This window comes from Prenolepis imparis, unplaced genomic scaffold (genome assembly GCF_030444845.1).
Source record: "Prenolepis imparis isolate NDT839.2.m4 unplaced genomic scaffold, iyPreImpa1.0 SCAF_7, whole genome shotgun sequence".
NCBI lineage: Eukaryota > Metazoa > Arthropoda > Insecta > Hymenoptera > Formicidae > Prenolepis > Prenolepis imparis.
Genome location: NW_028141165.1, coordinates 9,818,718 through 9,834,788, shown reverse-complemented (window position 1 = coordinate 9,834,788; position 16,071 = coordinate 9,818,718). Strand labels below are relative to the sequence as shown.

The window sequence follows — 16,071 nt, the reverse complement described above, 5'->3', positions numbered from 1 at the left end:
TTCTTTCTCGTTTTTTCAAAGTCGTGTAGATCCTCGTTGATTCACGCTCGTTATGAATGCGATGCATATTCCTCTTTTTCGATCGTTTCTCTGTCACGACTAGCCGCTCCTGTCAAATTGACGCGTGATCAACATATGTAAATTCATCAATCGACATTCGCCATTCGTACGTGATGTTTACCAAATAACGGAATCGCGAACAATCGAATCGATTTATATCGATAATCAAGTGTTTATCAATAGTTATTTTTTAAGGTTAGCTACGCACGGTTCATTAACTAGTTTTTACAAAAGAAATATCTTAATGTCATCTAATTTTTATAATTATTAAAGATCGCTATAAAACCTTATTAATTGTTAATTTGGATTTACGTCATTTCATATTAATATATTAATCTAATTGTAAGCTTTACAATATATCAATAATAAATCAATTGGTGTAACACGCTATTCCTGAAGAAATATATAGTTACCTCACAAATAATAGAATGCAGAAGAGAAAATAAATAAGTATATTTTTCAATATTGCAGAGGCTTAACGACGAAGGGGTATGATTATCATTCAAGACTGTACGCTCCAGTTCACTTACTTCTTCACGAAATGGTTCAAGCCCCTGATCCATTCTGCAAAATATAAAGGAATCGAATTATAAACATAGAACAATTATGAGATTTGTACTACATATTTTATCTGAATATTTCTGAGACCTTTTGTATCCTCATTGTTCACTGTGTGTATAAAGTTTCATATGACATTGCATTCCTTCGTAATGTCTAATATTTTATTGAGTTACGCTCATTCCCCAGGATGTAGATATTTATCAAGATCTATAGACTGTAAGAGATATTAGTAATATATATAAAACGATAATATATATAGTTATAGTTAAGATCTTATTTTTATTGTGATTATGATATATGTATACTTACATCTGTCTCTATCATCTGCAGGTTGAACATCCCCAAAGTGACAATAAAATCTCATGCAACATTTTGAGAATCAAAGATACCTGATGGTGATAAAAATTTACTTTAAACAATTGTAATAAGTCTGTCGATTCGATGCACAAATGCAATTTCACATTATATTATTTCAACAAGATAAATAATCATATTGTATACAAAAATATTTATTCAAATTATATGTATAAATGGTATCTACAATATATATATATATAATTGTTTATCTTAAATCTTATAAATATGTTATGAAGAAGAGAGCGTACCTATTTTGAACGTAGTCGCTCATTCTCACTTTATTTCTATTATCGCTTTATCATTATTAATTTCAAATTATATAATATAATCAAACATCTTGAAGTTTTTCAATTTGTTTGTAAACAAATTAGCTTTGGAAAGCTCGAAATTATAACCTCTGTTTATTTGAAAGAACAACATTGTCGCCACGGTGGAGCATCTCAAAGTCTACGAAAAATCTCGTACTCTACAGTCGGTAAATCGTGCAATAAATCTTGAGTTTTTCAAAACCTCTTCGCACAATATGGTCTCCTAATACATACTTCTTTGCAACATATGTTTTGCTATTAACTTATTCGCCTGGCGACACGGAGAACATACTCTATAAAGAAGTATGCATTAGGAAAACATATTGTGCGAAGAGGTTTTAAAAAAGCACGTATATTTTCAAGATTAGTTTTGATTTAGAATCTTTAACTGTGGATGTTACAATACGATCTGTCTTTATTAAATAATTCCGCGAGCGTTGCGATCGTTAAGTGGAACGTAGCCTTTGAGATGTGCGAAGTAACGGAATCGCGAACAATCGAATCGATTTATATCGATGCGAGTTATATCGATAATCAAGTGTTTATCAATAGTTATTTTTTAAGGTTAGCTACGCACAGTTCATTAATTGCAGTAAATATCGTGTTAAGCTTAATTGTTTGTTAATAAATCGATTAATTCGTTGGGAAAGTATGCCGGGTCCAGTTGAACACCGGGCTGTTACACCACTGATACAATTGATTCGAGTTATAGGCCGCGGTGTAAGTAATGACAATCACTCCAATTATGTAATCTTTTCTGTTTTTTAATATTTTTATTTGCCAAGTTTTATTGTTATTTGATTTTATTAATACTATAAAAGGATTTCCCGAACAAAATAGTCATCTATCGAAACGAATAATTAGTTACAAATTAGTTTTTTTTATGAGGTTATATATCTTCATCAAAGATGTTGGCTTTAATTTGGAGAAATTGAATAACAAATATTTTTAGGGAAATATATTTTACTTGTTCATTCACTAATTATTTTTTCTTATTTTCAATATATTCACGTGTCTACTTGATGCAAAAACGCAGTTTTACAAGTTTTAAAATTCCAAATTATATTTGCACAAGATATATTCTTGCAATAAACATATGTTATACATTAAAAGTTGAAATAAATTAATTAAATTAATTTACCTTAGATGGGATAGCTTGATGATATATTTCTGAGATTGTTTATGTTTGTTGCAGAGAAAAGTGGTGCTTGCGAGTAGATTTGCTGATGAAGAAGCAGCGCGTACTCAACCTCCGCCAAATTTACCAGGAGGTCCGTATCATAAGACTTCGGAAATTTATTATTACACTCGAGATGTGAGACGAGAAGTTGAACCACCACTGTTGATTAGTGGATCAAAACAGATTGGCCCGGAGTAAGTATAATTTGCCAAATTACATTTACCTAAAACAATCAAAATTAATCTTTTTTTTTAAACATTAATGCCTTTGGGTACATAATCGCATAAATATTTAGCAAAATAATTTTGAAAGAATAATTTAAAAGAGATTGAAGAGAAAATCTTTTACTCACATTAAAAAAAATACTTTTAGAGATGAATCTCCTGCTGAAGACAAATATTTTTCTCCAGGGAAAGCTTACAATTGGGATTCTTAATTTCATAAAATTAGTTCTAGAGAGAGTTTGTTCTACAGAACATTTATAATGCAAATTACATTGATGTAATATAATGATAGAGTTGCTCTGACATAATTATTGTACATAGAAAATAAATAAAGCTACTTAATTTATTGTATAATTTGTTCACTATATATCCCTAAAAATAATAATAATAATTACAAATAAAATTAGATATCAGAGGAAAATAAGCTGAAATAAAGATACACATATATATGTATATATATATCTTTTATAGTTTTTTGCACAAAATATTTGGGTCAGATTTAAACACTTGTTATAGTCGACTGAAACATGTCATGAGCTAAAATATGTTTTATAAGTCAGGATTAAAGTAATTTAAAATTTTTAATTACGATGCATAAATTAATAATAAACAGGAATGTTCTTGTATACGCAGATATGCTGCGAAAAACAGACATGTATATATATATATGTATCGGTACAATATCTCTCTCGTAGATAAATATAATACATTATTACATACATATACAGAGTGAAATAGGCGCTTTCACAAAATACATGCGGGACTTAAAATAATATTGACATCGACATACATTTGTACAGCCTCGCAAAATTAGCGATTACACTGCAATATCTAACAATATCTAACACGGTATGTTAAATTCTTGGATTCTAATTAGATAACAACAGAGCGCAAAAACGCTCACCAACCAACGATTACAGGGATTACAAAGAGAAACATGAGGGGAAGAAGAGAGATAAATTCTCTCCGACAACAGTTTAATAAGGGATTTGATTCTGATAATATTGTATCATGTCATAAGTTTTCGTACGGAAGTTGAGGTAGCTGTTACGTATTACATTAATCATAAAGATCGCCGCATCTCGATCGGTAGCAGTCGGTACGAATCGACTGCGTAGGAGCTTGATAGTTTGTCCACGGAAGCAAGGTAATCCTGTGTCAAGCATAAGGGAGACGAGAGAGATGATGGCTTCCTGATAGGGTCTAGAAGAACATTAAGCACGGTATATTTAAGCAGTACATATATTTCTTGCTATAACTAAACACGCTTACCTGACCGCGAGGAAAGCTTGCACGCACAATTCCATGAACCAACGAAACGGCGCAGCTTCCATTTTGCCACCCATCACAAGGACCATCTCGTCGGTGAGCTTGATGTCGGGCTCGAAGCCCAGATTACCGCCAGGTGAGCTCTCGAACATGAAGCCAAAGTCGATGTGTATGATGTGACCTTGAGTGTCTATCATGATATTACCATTGTGACGGTCCTTTATCTGCAGGAGATACGTAATCACGCTGTACGCCGCCATCGACTTGACAAAGTTGCGACGAACATTTTGGAACTCTTTGGTCGTCTCGTCCCCGTGTTGCGTGATAAAGTATTGATACATATCGCTGTCTGTCGTACGTCCAAGCTGGTCCCTCGATGTTGCGTTTGGCACGCATTCAATCACACCGCACTGATAACAGAGGGGCATAATTAAAAATGAAAAATTATTTATTAAAAAATACACTGATCACAACAAAAAATCGATATTTATCTCACCCCGGGAGCTGTGGCCACCACTCTATAGGGAAACAAAAAGAGATTCAGCCCAACCTTCTGGAATATGTTCTTAAAGATGCTAATCACTTGCAGAGCCAGCATGTCTTGCCTGACATCGTCGCCAACCTTGAAAATAGCGGCCTGCCACGTCTGTTCTTCCGTTTCTTTTTTGCTCTCGACTTTTCCGTTAGTCGAAACCGCTAGCGCGATGTTCTCGAGCTCATTGATGCCGTATCTCTGTACTTTGAAGCGCGCTAAGAACGGCGCCTTAGCAGCACTGTAATTGTAAAGAAAATTATGTAACACTTCGTGTTATAAAATCATTTAAGTCGTTGTCTCGTGATTATCTTTCTGAATCTTACCTCTGCATAGGAGTACCACTTTGGTAATCGATATCGATGACCATCGCTTCGGGATTCGATGGTAGATAGCAACCGAGTTGTACTTTCACTCTCGCTAAGGCTTCTAGGCACGCGGCCTTGCGTTCCGGTCCCTTGGGATACGGCCGGATTTCGCCCGAGATATTGGTAATCTTCTCGAAAAAGTCAAACTCCCTCTCGTAAAATTGTTTCGCCGGACCAGACAATGCATTCAGGATGTTCTTCGTCAACAAATCTAATATATCGTATAGCACTGGATCCTTCATCTGCTTCTCCTCGTCCATGTACACATTAGTGTGCATATTCCATATCAGCTGATGCGCCACTACCTAGAACGCGTTATAAGTCAAAGCGATTACAGACGAACTTCTTGGTCGCGATTTAACTTAATTTTAATTGCAAATCTTATTACCTGCGATCGTTTAGCGATCTTTTTGATAAATTCGATCACGTAACCCATCGCGTCGTGACGGACGGCTTGCACTAGCTGAGGTATATAGAAAAGCACAGCGTCAGCGGGATAACTGTCCAACACGTGCACCGCGTATTGCGCCGAGATAGGATGATGCGGAAATTGTCGCGAGAAGTATGCCAGTGCTTGAATCGGAGACACTCTTGCCCAGGTTAACATATAAACTAACTGAAACAGAAACAAATCATAATATCATAAACGCAGATAGATGAAAGAATAATATCCAATGTATAAATATACAGTAACATTTTACATCTTTACTTATAATATTTTTTTAATTATAATATATTAATACTAATAATATATAATATTATCTCTATAATATTATATTTATGTAATATATTATAATATATTATATAATTTATATAATATAATATATTATATTATTATATACAAGTAATATAATATTAATATATTAATATATTGCAAATTATAAAATAGCGATCCGTTAATTGAAAATTATTACGCATAATATGAAAATATCTTACTTCAGGTACATCGTTGAGCAGTGTGTCTGTCGTGACAAGATACTGCAATGATTCTGATAGATGCATGACCGGTACAGGTTTAAGGCGCACCAAGCCGCAGATCTCCTTGATAATGACTTCATGATTTTTCAATCGCACCGGTAGGAATATTGCCAGGATGGGACTGATCTCCCACGCGAGCCGTGTATATTCGCGCCAACGATCGTTCATCCCCTTGGCTCGCCAGTCCGCGATACTCCCTTCTCCTTGCAGTGCGAGTTCCGGTCTTCCGCCAGGATTACGCCAAACCTACGAGATTTTGACGTTCAGAAGCATCATTTTCACAACAAACAGCGATAAATCATAATATATTGAAAGATTCATCGAGCATTCTCACCAGTAACATCTCGATTTCAACCGCTAACAGTTCGAGAATCAAGTTTCTCTTCTTGATATAATCTTTCACGAGAATATTGGCGTTTATAACTCGTTTGCTGCGATTGCTGCGCTTGCCTAACGTATTGCTACTGGTCGACATCGGCATGGTGTTCATCCACACATTGCTGGATGATTTCGAAAAGTCGTTTGGCGTAGGAGCAAGCGTGGCGGCTAACGAACCGATCGTCTCGCTCGGAACAATTACCGCGGTTGTATAGGTTTGAGAAGTTACGATTTCAAACTCGTTATCGGCCCTCGTCATCATCAAGTACTTTTTGTCGCTATGCATCACCTATAGAAAGCGAGCAAAGCAGAGTAACGTTAATCTGCATTTTAATTTATAGGCGTAATTCGCTGCAGACTCTTACCTGCCAAAAGCGTATTAATGTAACTATGTCCTCGCTAAGCTGATCAATCTCTTGAGTCGGTAATTGGCGTTCCCGACAGAAATAATCCAGACAATTAGAATAGACACGTTCACGCAAGACATTTTTGCTCAAAGTCCTGCGAGAATATATTCACCATTATTCTCTATCACAGGTATACACATTATACAAGTTATTCATTCCGTCAAACTTACCTCGGTAAAACGTCACCCTGCAATAGTACTAGACCGCACGAGAGGAGCTTGAAGCGCACGCCGACCGCGGCGACGTGTCGATTGATGCCAGGTTCCTCGCCGGACGCGCCGACAGTCATGGGTAACGAGCGATGCAACAGTAAGGCGATCATATCGACCGTTTCCTGGCAACAGTACTTGGCCGTCTCGACGAGTTCCACTATGAAGGTCACCCAGATATCGTGCGGTTTCACATGCGGCGGATTGGGCCCGAGCTTGCAACCCTCGTAGACTGCGAGTGGACTGACCTCTTCTTCATTTGGTGCGAAGAGGCCCATTTTCTTGTCGACAGTGTACTGCCACGCGAGTAGCATCTCTTGCAAGAAACGCAATTTTAGATCCGGCCGCACAGTCAAGATCCATTGCCAGCACTCGACCGCTGTCGTCATAGCCGCGGTCGTGAACAGTTCTATTTGCGAGCACGCGACAGTGTGCAGCAATCGTCTGTGTATCCCTGAAAGTGCGAATGATGAAATTACAAAGTGAAGTTCAACAGAATGTGCTGTTTAAAATTATAAAGTTTATTGCTGTCTAAATTTACCGGGCATGGATATTAAGAGAGCAGTGGCACGCCAGAGAGCTCCGCGATGAGCTGTATCGTCGCGACCCTGAGAAACGCGGCGAACAGCCTCGATCAACCTATCGATGACCTTATCTCTGCACTCTTCTAAAGTTACCTCTGTGGTTGGCGATTCGGTGCGCGCTAAGGCAAGCATACCCGCTACTTCGCCGGCATGCCAGGATCTCGTAGACATCATCGATAGCAACCATGAACTCGCGCCCTTCGGAGCACGTGGCCTCTTATCCAACGAATTTGTCTGCAAAAATACGTTACTCCATTAATATAAAATTAATAGCGAGTTATCATTTACATAATGTACATATAATACAATTAGTACATACGTTTGCCGGAACTACGGTGGGAATTACGGTATCCACGAATTCGAGAACAGAGTCAATAGCCAGTGATAAACCAGAATGATGTCGCATGACGGAAGACGGTATCTGATTGATGTATTCTTGTAGATGTGATCTGGTAGCTTGCGGTGCCCACTTCATAGCCTCCTGCACTATGCCTTTACATCTTGCAGTAAAATCCTTCACGATAATCTGCAATAATTCATGCATTATTATAGAATCTGTTTTATTTTAACAAGTAATATAACGTGTATAAATTATATAAGATATCATACCTCTCTTGCTTCGAGAGTATTCATAAGCTCAATACTATACGGTGTGCCAGGTATTCTCAAACTAGGAGTTTCTTCATTCGGATCAAGTTGTAACGAGTATGATAAAATCTGCAATAATACACTCGTGTATAAAAAGAAGTTTAATGAAACATATAGATAGAGTATACGATGAAAAGCGCGATAAGAGTACCTGTAATATGTCCAACATACTCCAGAGAACTTTGCAATTCCACAAGAGATGCGGAAAAGCATCCACTAATCCGCTGAGATACTTGTCCGCCACCCTTCTGATTTGCTTGTGCACGTGATTGAAACGTACTAACAGAAACTGCGCGTGATTTTCGAGTTCCCTCTCGCGTTGCTCGTCCTTCGGTTTGCGCTGCATCACGTCCTTGAATTTTGCAAAGACAGAATCCGCCACGCAGCATATACACTGCCACATACCGCTCTTATCCTTTTGCAAATCAGTATCGCATAGATACTCCATTATCGGTTGCAAACTGGGTTCAGGACTATTTGCCACCCGCAAGGTCTCCGACCAATAAACGGATAATAAATATGTGCACTGTGCAAACTGTAGCTTAGTCACGTACGCTGATATGTCATTTGTACTGAAAGAAAATCACAAGAAATTTTATAGATTTTAAATAATAAGATATGTAATAGATTCTAAATAAGAAATATATATATCTAAAATGAAATTATATATGTATATACATATATAAAATATAAAGACCTTAACTTCTCTAAACAATAAAACATATATCATTTTCTTTTAATTAAAACAAGAAAATGCTACGTATTCGCAATATTTCTCTCAAACAATCGATATAATTGAAAAAATTGATTAAAGATCGAAAATAAGAAATGTATAAGGATTTGAAATAAATCATACCGGCTGCTTATTTTCAATACTTGACTCCGCAACTCCTGGAGCTCGTTCAACGAGACACTGTCATTGCGTACGGCCGACGTGTATTGTAATTCTCGCATTTCGAGACGGGCGCTAGTTTGAGAAATAAGATAGGGCGACTTGACCGCGACCTCTTTGACGCCCTCATACCATTCGGATGGCCACAATCTCGACGGATGATCCGCGGCGAATCCCATTATAACGCAATACAACCAAAAGTCCTTGAACAGTTTCAGAAGACGTTTCTGCGGATGTCTGATCGGCGGTAGACGTCGCATCAATATCGCGATCACGGGGATGAGTACTCCTAAATTTCCGGCGCTGCTAGCTGCTTTCTACGTCACATGTGTATCATGTTTAAAATATTTTCTTCCTATATCTTATTAAGATTAAAGCAATCTTACCGTCGCGATGATACTATTCGGCATCTTGTCACTGGCGCGTTTACCCTCCAGTCCCAACTGTACGAAAAGTTCAAGAAGATGCAACAGCAAGTCGTCCAATTCTGACTCGCCTTGCAGGTTCGCCGCTATATTCGCCAGCGCGTTCGTAACCGCCTTGGAAACGTGACAATACTGTTTACGATCGTCATTCGCCGCGTAAGTCGCCGTACTCGATCCCAATGACATGGAGAACATTTGCATTATCCCTTCGTAAATCTGCAATAACAAGTATTCTCGATAATGATCATCCACAATTTCTCGCTCGAACAAGTGGCTCTAAAAATTAAAATTGTCGCCGACCTTTGGTTCGCACTTGGCGATGATCATACAACCCAATTGATCCACTATGAGAAAATCAAGATCGCTGGGAGTGCGGCAGAAGAGTTGTTGGAAAAACGGGAAGATGGTGCGCATCGTCTTCGGGGTATCCTTTAATGCCACTGCCACATGGCCCAACATGATCACAATGTTCTTCGAGACTACTTCGTTCTTCAATTTCTCATCGTTCTCGCTAAAAAAATACACCGAGTGGATGTTGCAATTTTATTTACGTATGCTCGTCGAAAAAACTGTAATCGTCGATTAGCCGTACCCGTCGCTTATGTCCGCGGTATACAATCTGTTTGAGACGCTGGCCACGAGCGCCGGCACGCAATCCGGATTCACGGAATGCGCAGCTTCCAGGGCGATGCAGAGATTGCCGATTGCCGCATCGCGAAGTTTCTCGAATGCCGTATGCACCGATGACGTCGTCTGCTTCGTGTCGCTTATTTCCTTCCCTTGAACTGCCAAAAAATATAACGTGAATTTGTGCTATATTTATTAAAAATAATTTTATGATAATATATTGACAAAAATAATATGCAATAAGAGAGATACAATTTACCTAGCACTTTAAATTGATGTTCCTTCATGGAATATTCGCTATGTTGTCGATATAGCTTCAGAAGAATCGGCGATGGCGCAATGAGAAAGTCTCGTAGATAGTATATCGACGTGCTGGCTATGTTGGGAAACTTTTGCGCCAATTTTCCCAATCCCTCCAGACAAACCATTAATAACGGCATGTGTGCCAGCACAAGTTTGGGTCCATGATTGGAATTGATCTTTTCCACGAGTCGTCCGCACAAACTATCCGCGCCTGGGAATCAAAATGTATATATATACAATTTACAGCATAAATATATAAATAGATAAAATTTACTCTTACAGCATCGCATGTCACAAAATTATCGATATTAGTTATTTATATATGATGCATTTGAAAAAAACTGTAAGAAGGAACAATCAACGGATTATTATCGTGCCACTAAGCGGAGATGTATGTATATTTGTTAGTAATTACACTAAAATAACGAACATGTTAACGAGGAAGTGACACACACGGGTAAATCAATATACCCTTGCCGATCAGCATTGAACTGATATCTGCGAACAGCGCGGACAAATCATATTCGCCGGATACTGGAAAAATAACGTGAAAGAATCTTAAGAAACCTGAACCTTTTGTATCGAGTTACGTGTTACATGATCGATACAGATTACAGACATTGATTTCTCGTCACACTGTCCATGCGCTTACAATTACGAGCACAATCGTGAAACTCTTCCAGTGTATAGATTATTATTCTCACATGAGCAATCGGCCTAGTCTTAGTCAGAAAATGCTTTCGCGATCTCTATTTTGTCATCGACAAACGTGAAGTATATGCTCACCTGTCTCGTCGCCGATCGCCCAGACCAACAGATCCACGCACGCGGAGTTGGCCATCACGTTGACCTTGAAGCGATTCACGGTACGGAAATTCGTATCAATGTCCTCGCGTTCGCTTGCATCGTGCTGTCGCGATTGCAGCTCCGTTTGACCCGAGAGGAACAAACCCTTGACGAATTCCTGCACGTCCCTCGTGAACGGGGCCGGTAAATCGCGCTGATTCTGCAGGAGCTCGCGCAACAGAGCCACCATCACTAGATTCATCGTCTCGCTGAACGTGCGATATGGAAAAATGTGCACTTGGCCAGAACTGTAAACCTAAAATAACATTATAATTACAATTTTGTATAATTAGATTCACATAAATAATAATCGTTAATGTAATTAACTCACTTGTTGCGCCTCTTCGTCTAAAAACGTAAGGATCTCCTTTGTGAGTAATTTTTTAGCCAGAGCTAATACACTCTGCAAATGCACCACGGTGAATTGCATCCCGGCTCTTCTCTCGGGACTCTCGTTGCATCGCATCTGCGGGAATTGATTGAAGCTCGATCCGTAACGACTGAAGAAGTACGTTGTCGGATCGTACGGCACCGACAAAAAGGACTGCAACGACGGTCTCTTGCCGCATTGATAATCGTGACTGTCATAGCCCGGCAACGCTATGTTGTCGATACACGAATTAAAGTTACCGCTCAGAGATCGCGGGATAATCGGTCTAAAATTTGAGAATCTGTACTGTTTCTTGTCGGACATCAAGCGACTCTCGGAGCTGCTTGCCGGCGAGGGTGTCTCCCGGCGTGGAAAGATGCGACAAAGCAACGGTGGATCCGTGCACGCGAAGCGGCCCATCGATCGTGCAAGACCAATCAACACTGGCACCAGACATTTGCATAACAATACTGAAATGTAATAAAAAAAAATGTTACTTTTTAAACTGAAATTTCTGAATTCTTATCAAAAACACATATGGTTTAAGACAAAAATTCAGTGTCAGTGACATTACAATAAAAATAAATTTACAATTATGACTTATTATTTCCTTTATTAGTATATTAATTTAAAAACTACTTTTTAATTTTTTAATATTTCAGGAAGAATTATCTTTCGTATCTCATTTAGAATGGTTGCAACTTGTTAGAAATAATTATACTATGTTCTAATATATCTGTTAACACTCACTCTTTGCTTGCAAGCCCCGATTACTATTTTGATCCTTATATCCACGTATCAGATTGGTCAAAACTGCGAGGATCTCAACCTGCGTCGAAATAATTTCCTCTCGTACTGGTTCGCATCTGGCCGCCACATCGCTCAATAATGTGTTCAGGCAGAAGCTGAAACGTTCCGCGACTGGAACTCTTTCGGCGACCGAACATCTTATCTCATCCCTCCACACCGCTTTTGGAAGACCACGCAATAGTCTGAGCAGGTACGGTAAAATTCGATCCCGGTGTTGCAGTCCAGATTCCAAAAAATAAATTCCCAGTGCAATGGTCGCATCCTGACCCCTCTGATCCAAGCGGAATACTCCCTGAGCAGAATCTTGCGGACATAGCTTGTACAATTTAGCTACCTGCAATTCAACATAAGAATAAATTAACTTTATAAAAATGTATTATTCTTGATAAAAAAAGCACTAATCAAATTTTGTTGATATTTATATTTTGAGAAAAAAACAATGAGCCAAATTCTCCTCTTGGACAAAATCTTTACAGCTTTATAATTTTCTGTTATATATAACAATCTTCTGAATATTTTTATTTTATTATAAAAACATATTGTCAATATGTTTTATAAGATATGTTTCAAACGATTATGTAAGTTGCAACTATAATTGTTTTTAACGCAAAATATACAACGGTTAATTATCATATGTCACAAATAACTATAATAATCCTACAAGTGTGTATTTTTGATTATGTCATAACATGATATGTCAAAATATCAGCTGACATTTCCTGCGGCTAACCCTGATATGTCAAATCGACAGAAACGTAAAATGATGGCTATTCGTGAAATCATTGAAAAAATAATGTTTGAATAGAGAATTCTCTTTGTGAAAACTTAGCTTACCTTTTCCCATGATGTAGGTTTGATAGCGGCTAAACATCTCGCCAATTGTTGTACGGCGTTCGAGAAAAACAACTTCTCGTCCGCCATCATTTTGCAGCTGACCGATCATTAGCACTACGCACTACTGGCGGCACTACTACACGTATCAGCTGAATAGAATTCAGATTCAGAATTCAAGTTGCATGTTGTATTGGGTTGCATCCCACTCCGCAAGAATTGTCGTCAATAACGTCGTCTGCTAGAATACGTTCGTGAACTGCGAAAGGAAGCACAAGAACCAGATAGATGTGTAGTTGAATAATAAATATAAATATGCTTAAAAAAATCGATGAATTACGCATGTTTAATATACAGATCACAACAATATATTCTTTATTTTGAATTCATGATCGATTTTACTGATATACTTTACTATAGTTGTGTGTCTTCATGTGGATAGATTTATCCCCTTTCCTCTATCTATTCTTATTAAAATATATTAATGGAATAATTCACATAATATATTAATGGAAAATTGTTTTATTATTTTTTGTCGTTTCAATTAAAATAGTATAGTTTTAATAAATAATAAAACAATATTTAATTATATTTACACAAGTTTTGTCCCATAATTTTTCACCCACGATAAATAATATTCTAATTTTTTTAAATACAAAAGTATATTTTTTTTCGAAAGATTAATGTCGCTATCACGTCTATGTGGAAATCTCTTTGTGAATTCTTGATTGCTCTTTGTACTTTTATGCATTGAAATTTCTTTCTTAGCTGCTGTCAGTAATCTATGGAGTTCTGACAGTGCTGCGGATATGTAAAGGGTTTTCATTTCAGGACCTGGTCCCTGCAAGATCGAAGCGCCCGCTTCTCTTAGTGCTGCTAAACATTCTTCATTTTGAGGCAACCAGTCAACCTAAGCATTCGTTAATAATACATTATTATTATATAAATTAATGATACAATGTACATAAGTTACTCACACTTTTGACATTTCCTATGACAGATTCAATCACCGAGTCTACATCTTTGAAGACTTCATTGCTTTTTATATTCGCACATATAACCAGAAAGACATTTGCAGCATCTTCGGCACAATTTAGATAATCTCCAATATAATAAAGAGCTGTATATGCATAAGCGTATATCACATTTGTCACATTGAAATATACATAAGGAGATGCTTTCTGAAAAAAAGTAATCCATTTAAATTAATTTCATCTATTCTGAATATGCAAACTTATTGTTATCAATGAATTTTGTTTGTTACCTGCAATTCATTAAATAATGGTACATCTATTAAACTAGGATATTTTAAATCGTTATAATCATCCATAGTATCTTTTTCGATGGGTTGAATTAATTTTTTTTCCACACGATAAGTCCACCATGGTATCCATTTGGGCAGCAATTTTTCTGCTTCTCCATTCTTTAATAACGCTTCAAATTCTTGCTTTTCTGCATCCAACAAGGCTGACCATAGTTCATTCGGATCTTCAAAATTAACATTCTGCAATCTGCTTTCTAAATCAAGGAGCTGAAACATACATTTGAAAATAAAACGACTTATTAAATTATAAAATAAATCACTCAAGTTATTAGTTTAATTTACTCTCTCATACCTCTTGCTCATCATCTGAATCTAATGGACAGTCTTCGTCATCAATACTGCTCTCGTCAAAATCCTCTTTTAAAATATCATCTTCAATATCCGCTTCGTGTACTCTCTTGAGGATTTCTATCATCTTTTGCCTAACAGCTGGATCATTTTCCTGAGATTTTAACTCATCCTCGACGCACTGTCTGTAAAAGCTCTCGGAGCAATCGGTGTGTCCATCCGATTTGTAACATTCGGTCCCGCAATAACCTATGCCACAACGTGGACAGGTATACAAACGTGTGCGTTTGTTACATCTAATAAAAAAAAGTACACATTAATAAAAATTAAAATGTCAGGTTATATAATTGATCTTTGCAAAACTAGCATTTAATTTCACTTCGCAATTATGCGAATATCATCTTTTTTATATTGTAATCCAAATATCTGTGCAAGAGTTTTACTTACAATTCACAGATATTAGCATCTGAACTCGGACCAGGAGATTCCATCATCTTTCTATTGTTACAGCAAATTTTTATTACTATTAATTTAATTATTAGGATTTTATTATTACAGTAAAGAGCAATATTTTGATGGTTTGTTTATATCTGACCGAGGTTAACGGAGTCTCTCTCTACTTTATCGATGTTACTTTGTAGTCGATACGTAGTATCTTTTTATCACACAAGCAAGTGTGGCGCGCCTGTCGCTGTCAAATTGTCAATCGTCCCACATCTTTTATGTGCAAGATAAAAAAAAATAAAAATAAAAAATACAGGATAAATTTGTTTTTTTTTCCTTGCGCTTTGAACTTTAACAATTTTATAGATCTTGCGCATAAAACGCAATCATATGTCGTATTCCGTACACAAGATTCATTAGCATAATTTCGTGATCATTTTGTGTAATTTTCTTCTTTCTCCTTTATTATGTGACTTGCGATTTGTACAATACGTACGGAAAATAGTACGCAACATCTATGTGCGTGATAAAATTCGTAAGATATAAAGAAATGCGCTGCGTTGTCTCTATCGCCTGTCGAGTTAGCATGTAATCCGATCATCTATTGACAGTCAGCTGATCCACGTGCGCGTTTCCATTGGCGCGTTGCTGCTGCAACAAAAGCAAACTGAAAGCAGCACGATGAGTCATTCCGAACCCAACAGTCGTCGGGTTTTCATCCGAAATTTGTTGCAAAATAATCTCTCTTCTTTCTTTCTTTCAATACTGTACGTCTTGCGAAAAAAACTTGTATCGATAAAAGAGGTTATCGCTGATATGGATGTGTCAGATACGCGCAGCTAATATCC

At 37.3% G+C, this 16,071-nt stretch overlaps 3 protein-coding genes and 1 long non-coding RNA gene across 6 annotated transcripts; 2 read left to right on the top strand and 2 right to left on the bottom strand.

Moving 5' to 3' along the window:
• Positions 1–116: 116 nt before the first annotated feature.
• LOC145939189 (uncharacterized) lies at positions 117–1,162 on the top strand. Its single transcript, XR_014425793.1, has 3 exons — positions 117–255; positions 532–837; positions 952–1,162. It is a non-coding gene; the product is annotated as an uncharacterized LOC145939189 (long non-coding RNA).
• Positions 1,163–1,800: 638 nt separating this feature from the next.
• On the top strand, positions 1,801–3,044 carry LOC145939187 (NADH dehydrogenase [ubiquinone] 1 alpha subcomplex subunit 7). Of its 2 annotated transcripts, none has more exons than XM_083043428.1 (3): positions 1,801–2,006; positions 2,482–2,660; positions 2,877–3,044. In XM_083043428.1, the coding sequence occupies exons 1-3, from the start codon at positions 1,938–1,940 to the stop codon at positions 2,908–2,910; spliced, it is 282 nt and encodes a 93-aa protein (XP_082899554.1). In that variant the 5' UTR covers positions 1,801–1,937; the 3' UTR covers positions 2,911–3,044. The 2 variants fall into 2 exon arrangements, with proteins under 2 accessions (XP_082899554.1, XP_082899553.1); XM_083043427.1 differs by having other exon boundaries at positions 2,839–3,044.
• A 333-nt stretch (positions 3,045–3,377) lies between these two features.
• Pi4kiiialpha (phosphatidylinositol 4-kinase III alpha) lies at positions 3,378–13,433 on the bottom strand. Of its 2 annotated transcripts, XM_083043399.1 has the most exons (23): positions 13,171–13,433; positions 12,277–12,670; positions 11,488–11,996; positions 11,097–11,412; positions 10,782–10,844; positions 10,267–10,521; positions 9,973–10,165; positions 9,681–9,891; positions 9,342–9,596; positions 8,920–9,272; positions 8,215–8,635; positions 8,025–8,132; positions 7,735–7,941; positions 7,373–7,649; positions 6,793–7,285; positions 6,581–6,716; positions 6,172–6,504; positions 5,796–6,083; positions 5,248–5,475; positions 4,818–5,164; positions 4,456–4,732; positions 3,963–4,369; positions 3,378–3,893 (listed from the first exon to the last, which is right to left on the bottom strand). In XM_083043399.1, the coding sequence occupies exons 1-23, from the start codon at positions 13,258–13,260 to the stop codon at positions 3,668–3,670; spliced, it is 6,387 nt and encodes a 2,128-aa protein (XP_082899525.1). In that variant the 5' UTR covers positions 13,261–13,433; the 3' UTR covers positions 3,378–3,667. The 2 variants fall into 2 exon arrangements, with proteins under 2 accessions (XP_082899525.1, XP_082899526.1); XM_083043400.1 differs by lacking the exon at positions 10,782–10,844.
• A 160-nt stretch (positions 13,434–13,593) lies between these two features.
• Positions 13,594–15,737, bottom strand: LOC145939182 (zinc finger HIT domain-containing protein 2). The gene is made up of 5 exons (XM_083043418.1): positions 15,227–15,737; positions 14,784–15,075; positions 14,432–14,698; positions 14,145–14,348; positions 13,594–14,077 (listed from the first exon to the last, which is right to left on the bottom strand). Exons 1-5 carry the CDS (start codon positions 15,271–15,273, stop codon positions 13,760–13,762), a joined length of 1,128 nt encoding a protein of 375 aa, XP_082899544.1. The 5' UTR covers positions 15,274–15,737; the 3' UTR covers positions 13,594–13,759.
• Positions 15,738–16,071: the final 334 nt, after the last annotated feature.

Excerpts from the sequence above, each read along its gene's own strand:
- LOC145939187 (XM_083043427.1), top strand. The coding sequence starts at position 1,938 with ATGCCGGGTCCAGTTGAACACCGGGCTGTTACACCACTGATACAATTG. Across the intron at positions 2,007-2,481 it reads TTCGAGTTATAGGCCGCGGT|AGAAAAGTGGTGCTTGCGAG; the intron begins GTAAGTAATGAC and ends TGTTTGTTGCAG. Across the intron at positions 2,661-2,838 it reads TCAAAACAGATTGGCCCGGA|AGATGAATCTCCTGCTGAAG; the intron begins GTAAGTATAATT and ends AAATACTTTTAG.
- Pi4kiiialpha (XM_083043399.1), bottom strand. The coding sequence starts at position 13,260 with ATGATGGCGGACGAGAAGTTGTTTTTCTCGAACGCCGTACAACAATTG. Across the intron at positions 11,413-11,487 it reads TAGACGAAGAGGCGCAACAA|GTTTACAGTTCTGGCCAAGT; the intron begins GTGAGTTAATTA and ends ATGTTATTTTAG. Across the intron at positions 10,166-10,266 it reads ACATCAATTTAAAGTGCTAG|TTCAAGGGAAGGAAATAAGC; the intron begins GTAAATTGTATC and ends ATTTTTTGGCAG.
- LOC145939182 (XM_083043418.1), bottom strand. The coding sequence starts at position 15,273 with ATGATGGAATCTCCTGGTCCGAGTTCAGATGCTAATATCTGTGAATT. Across the intron at positions 14,699-14,783 it reads ATTCAGATGATGAGCAAGAG|CTCCTTGATTTAGAAAGCAG; the intron begins GTATGAGAGAGT and ends TGTATGTTTCAG. Across the intron at positions 14,078-14,144 it reads TCATAGGAAATGTCAAAAGT|GTTGACTGGTTGCCTCAAAA; the intron begins GTGAGTAACTTA and ends ACGAATGCTTAG.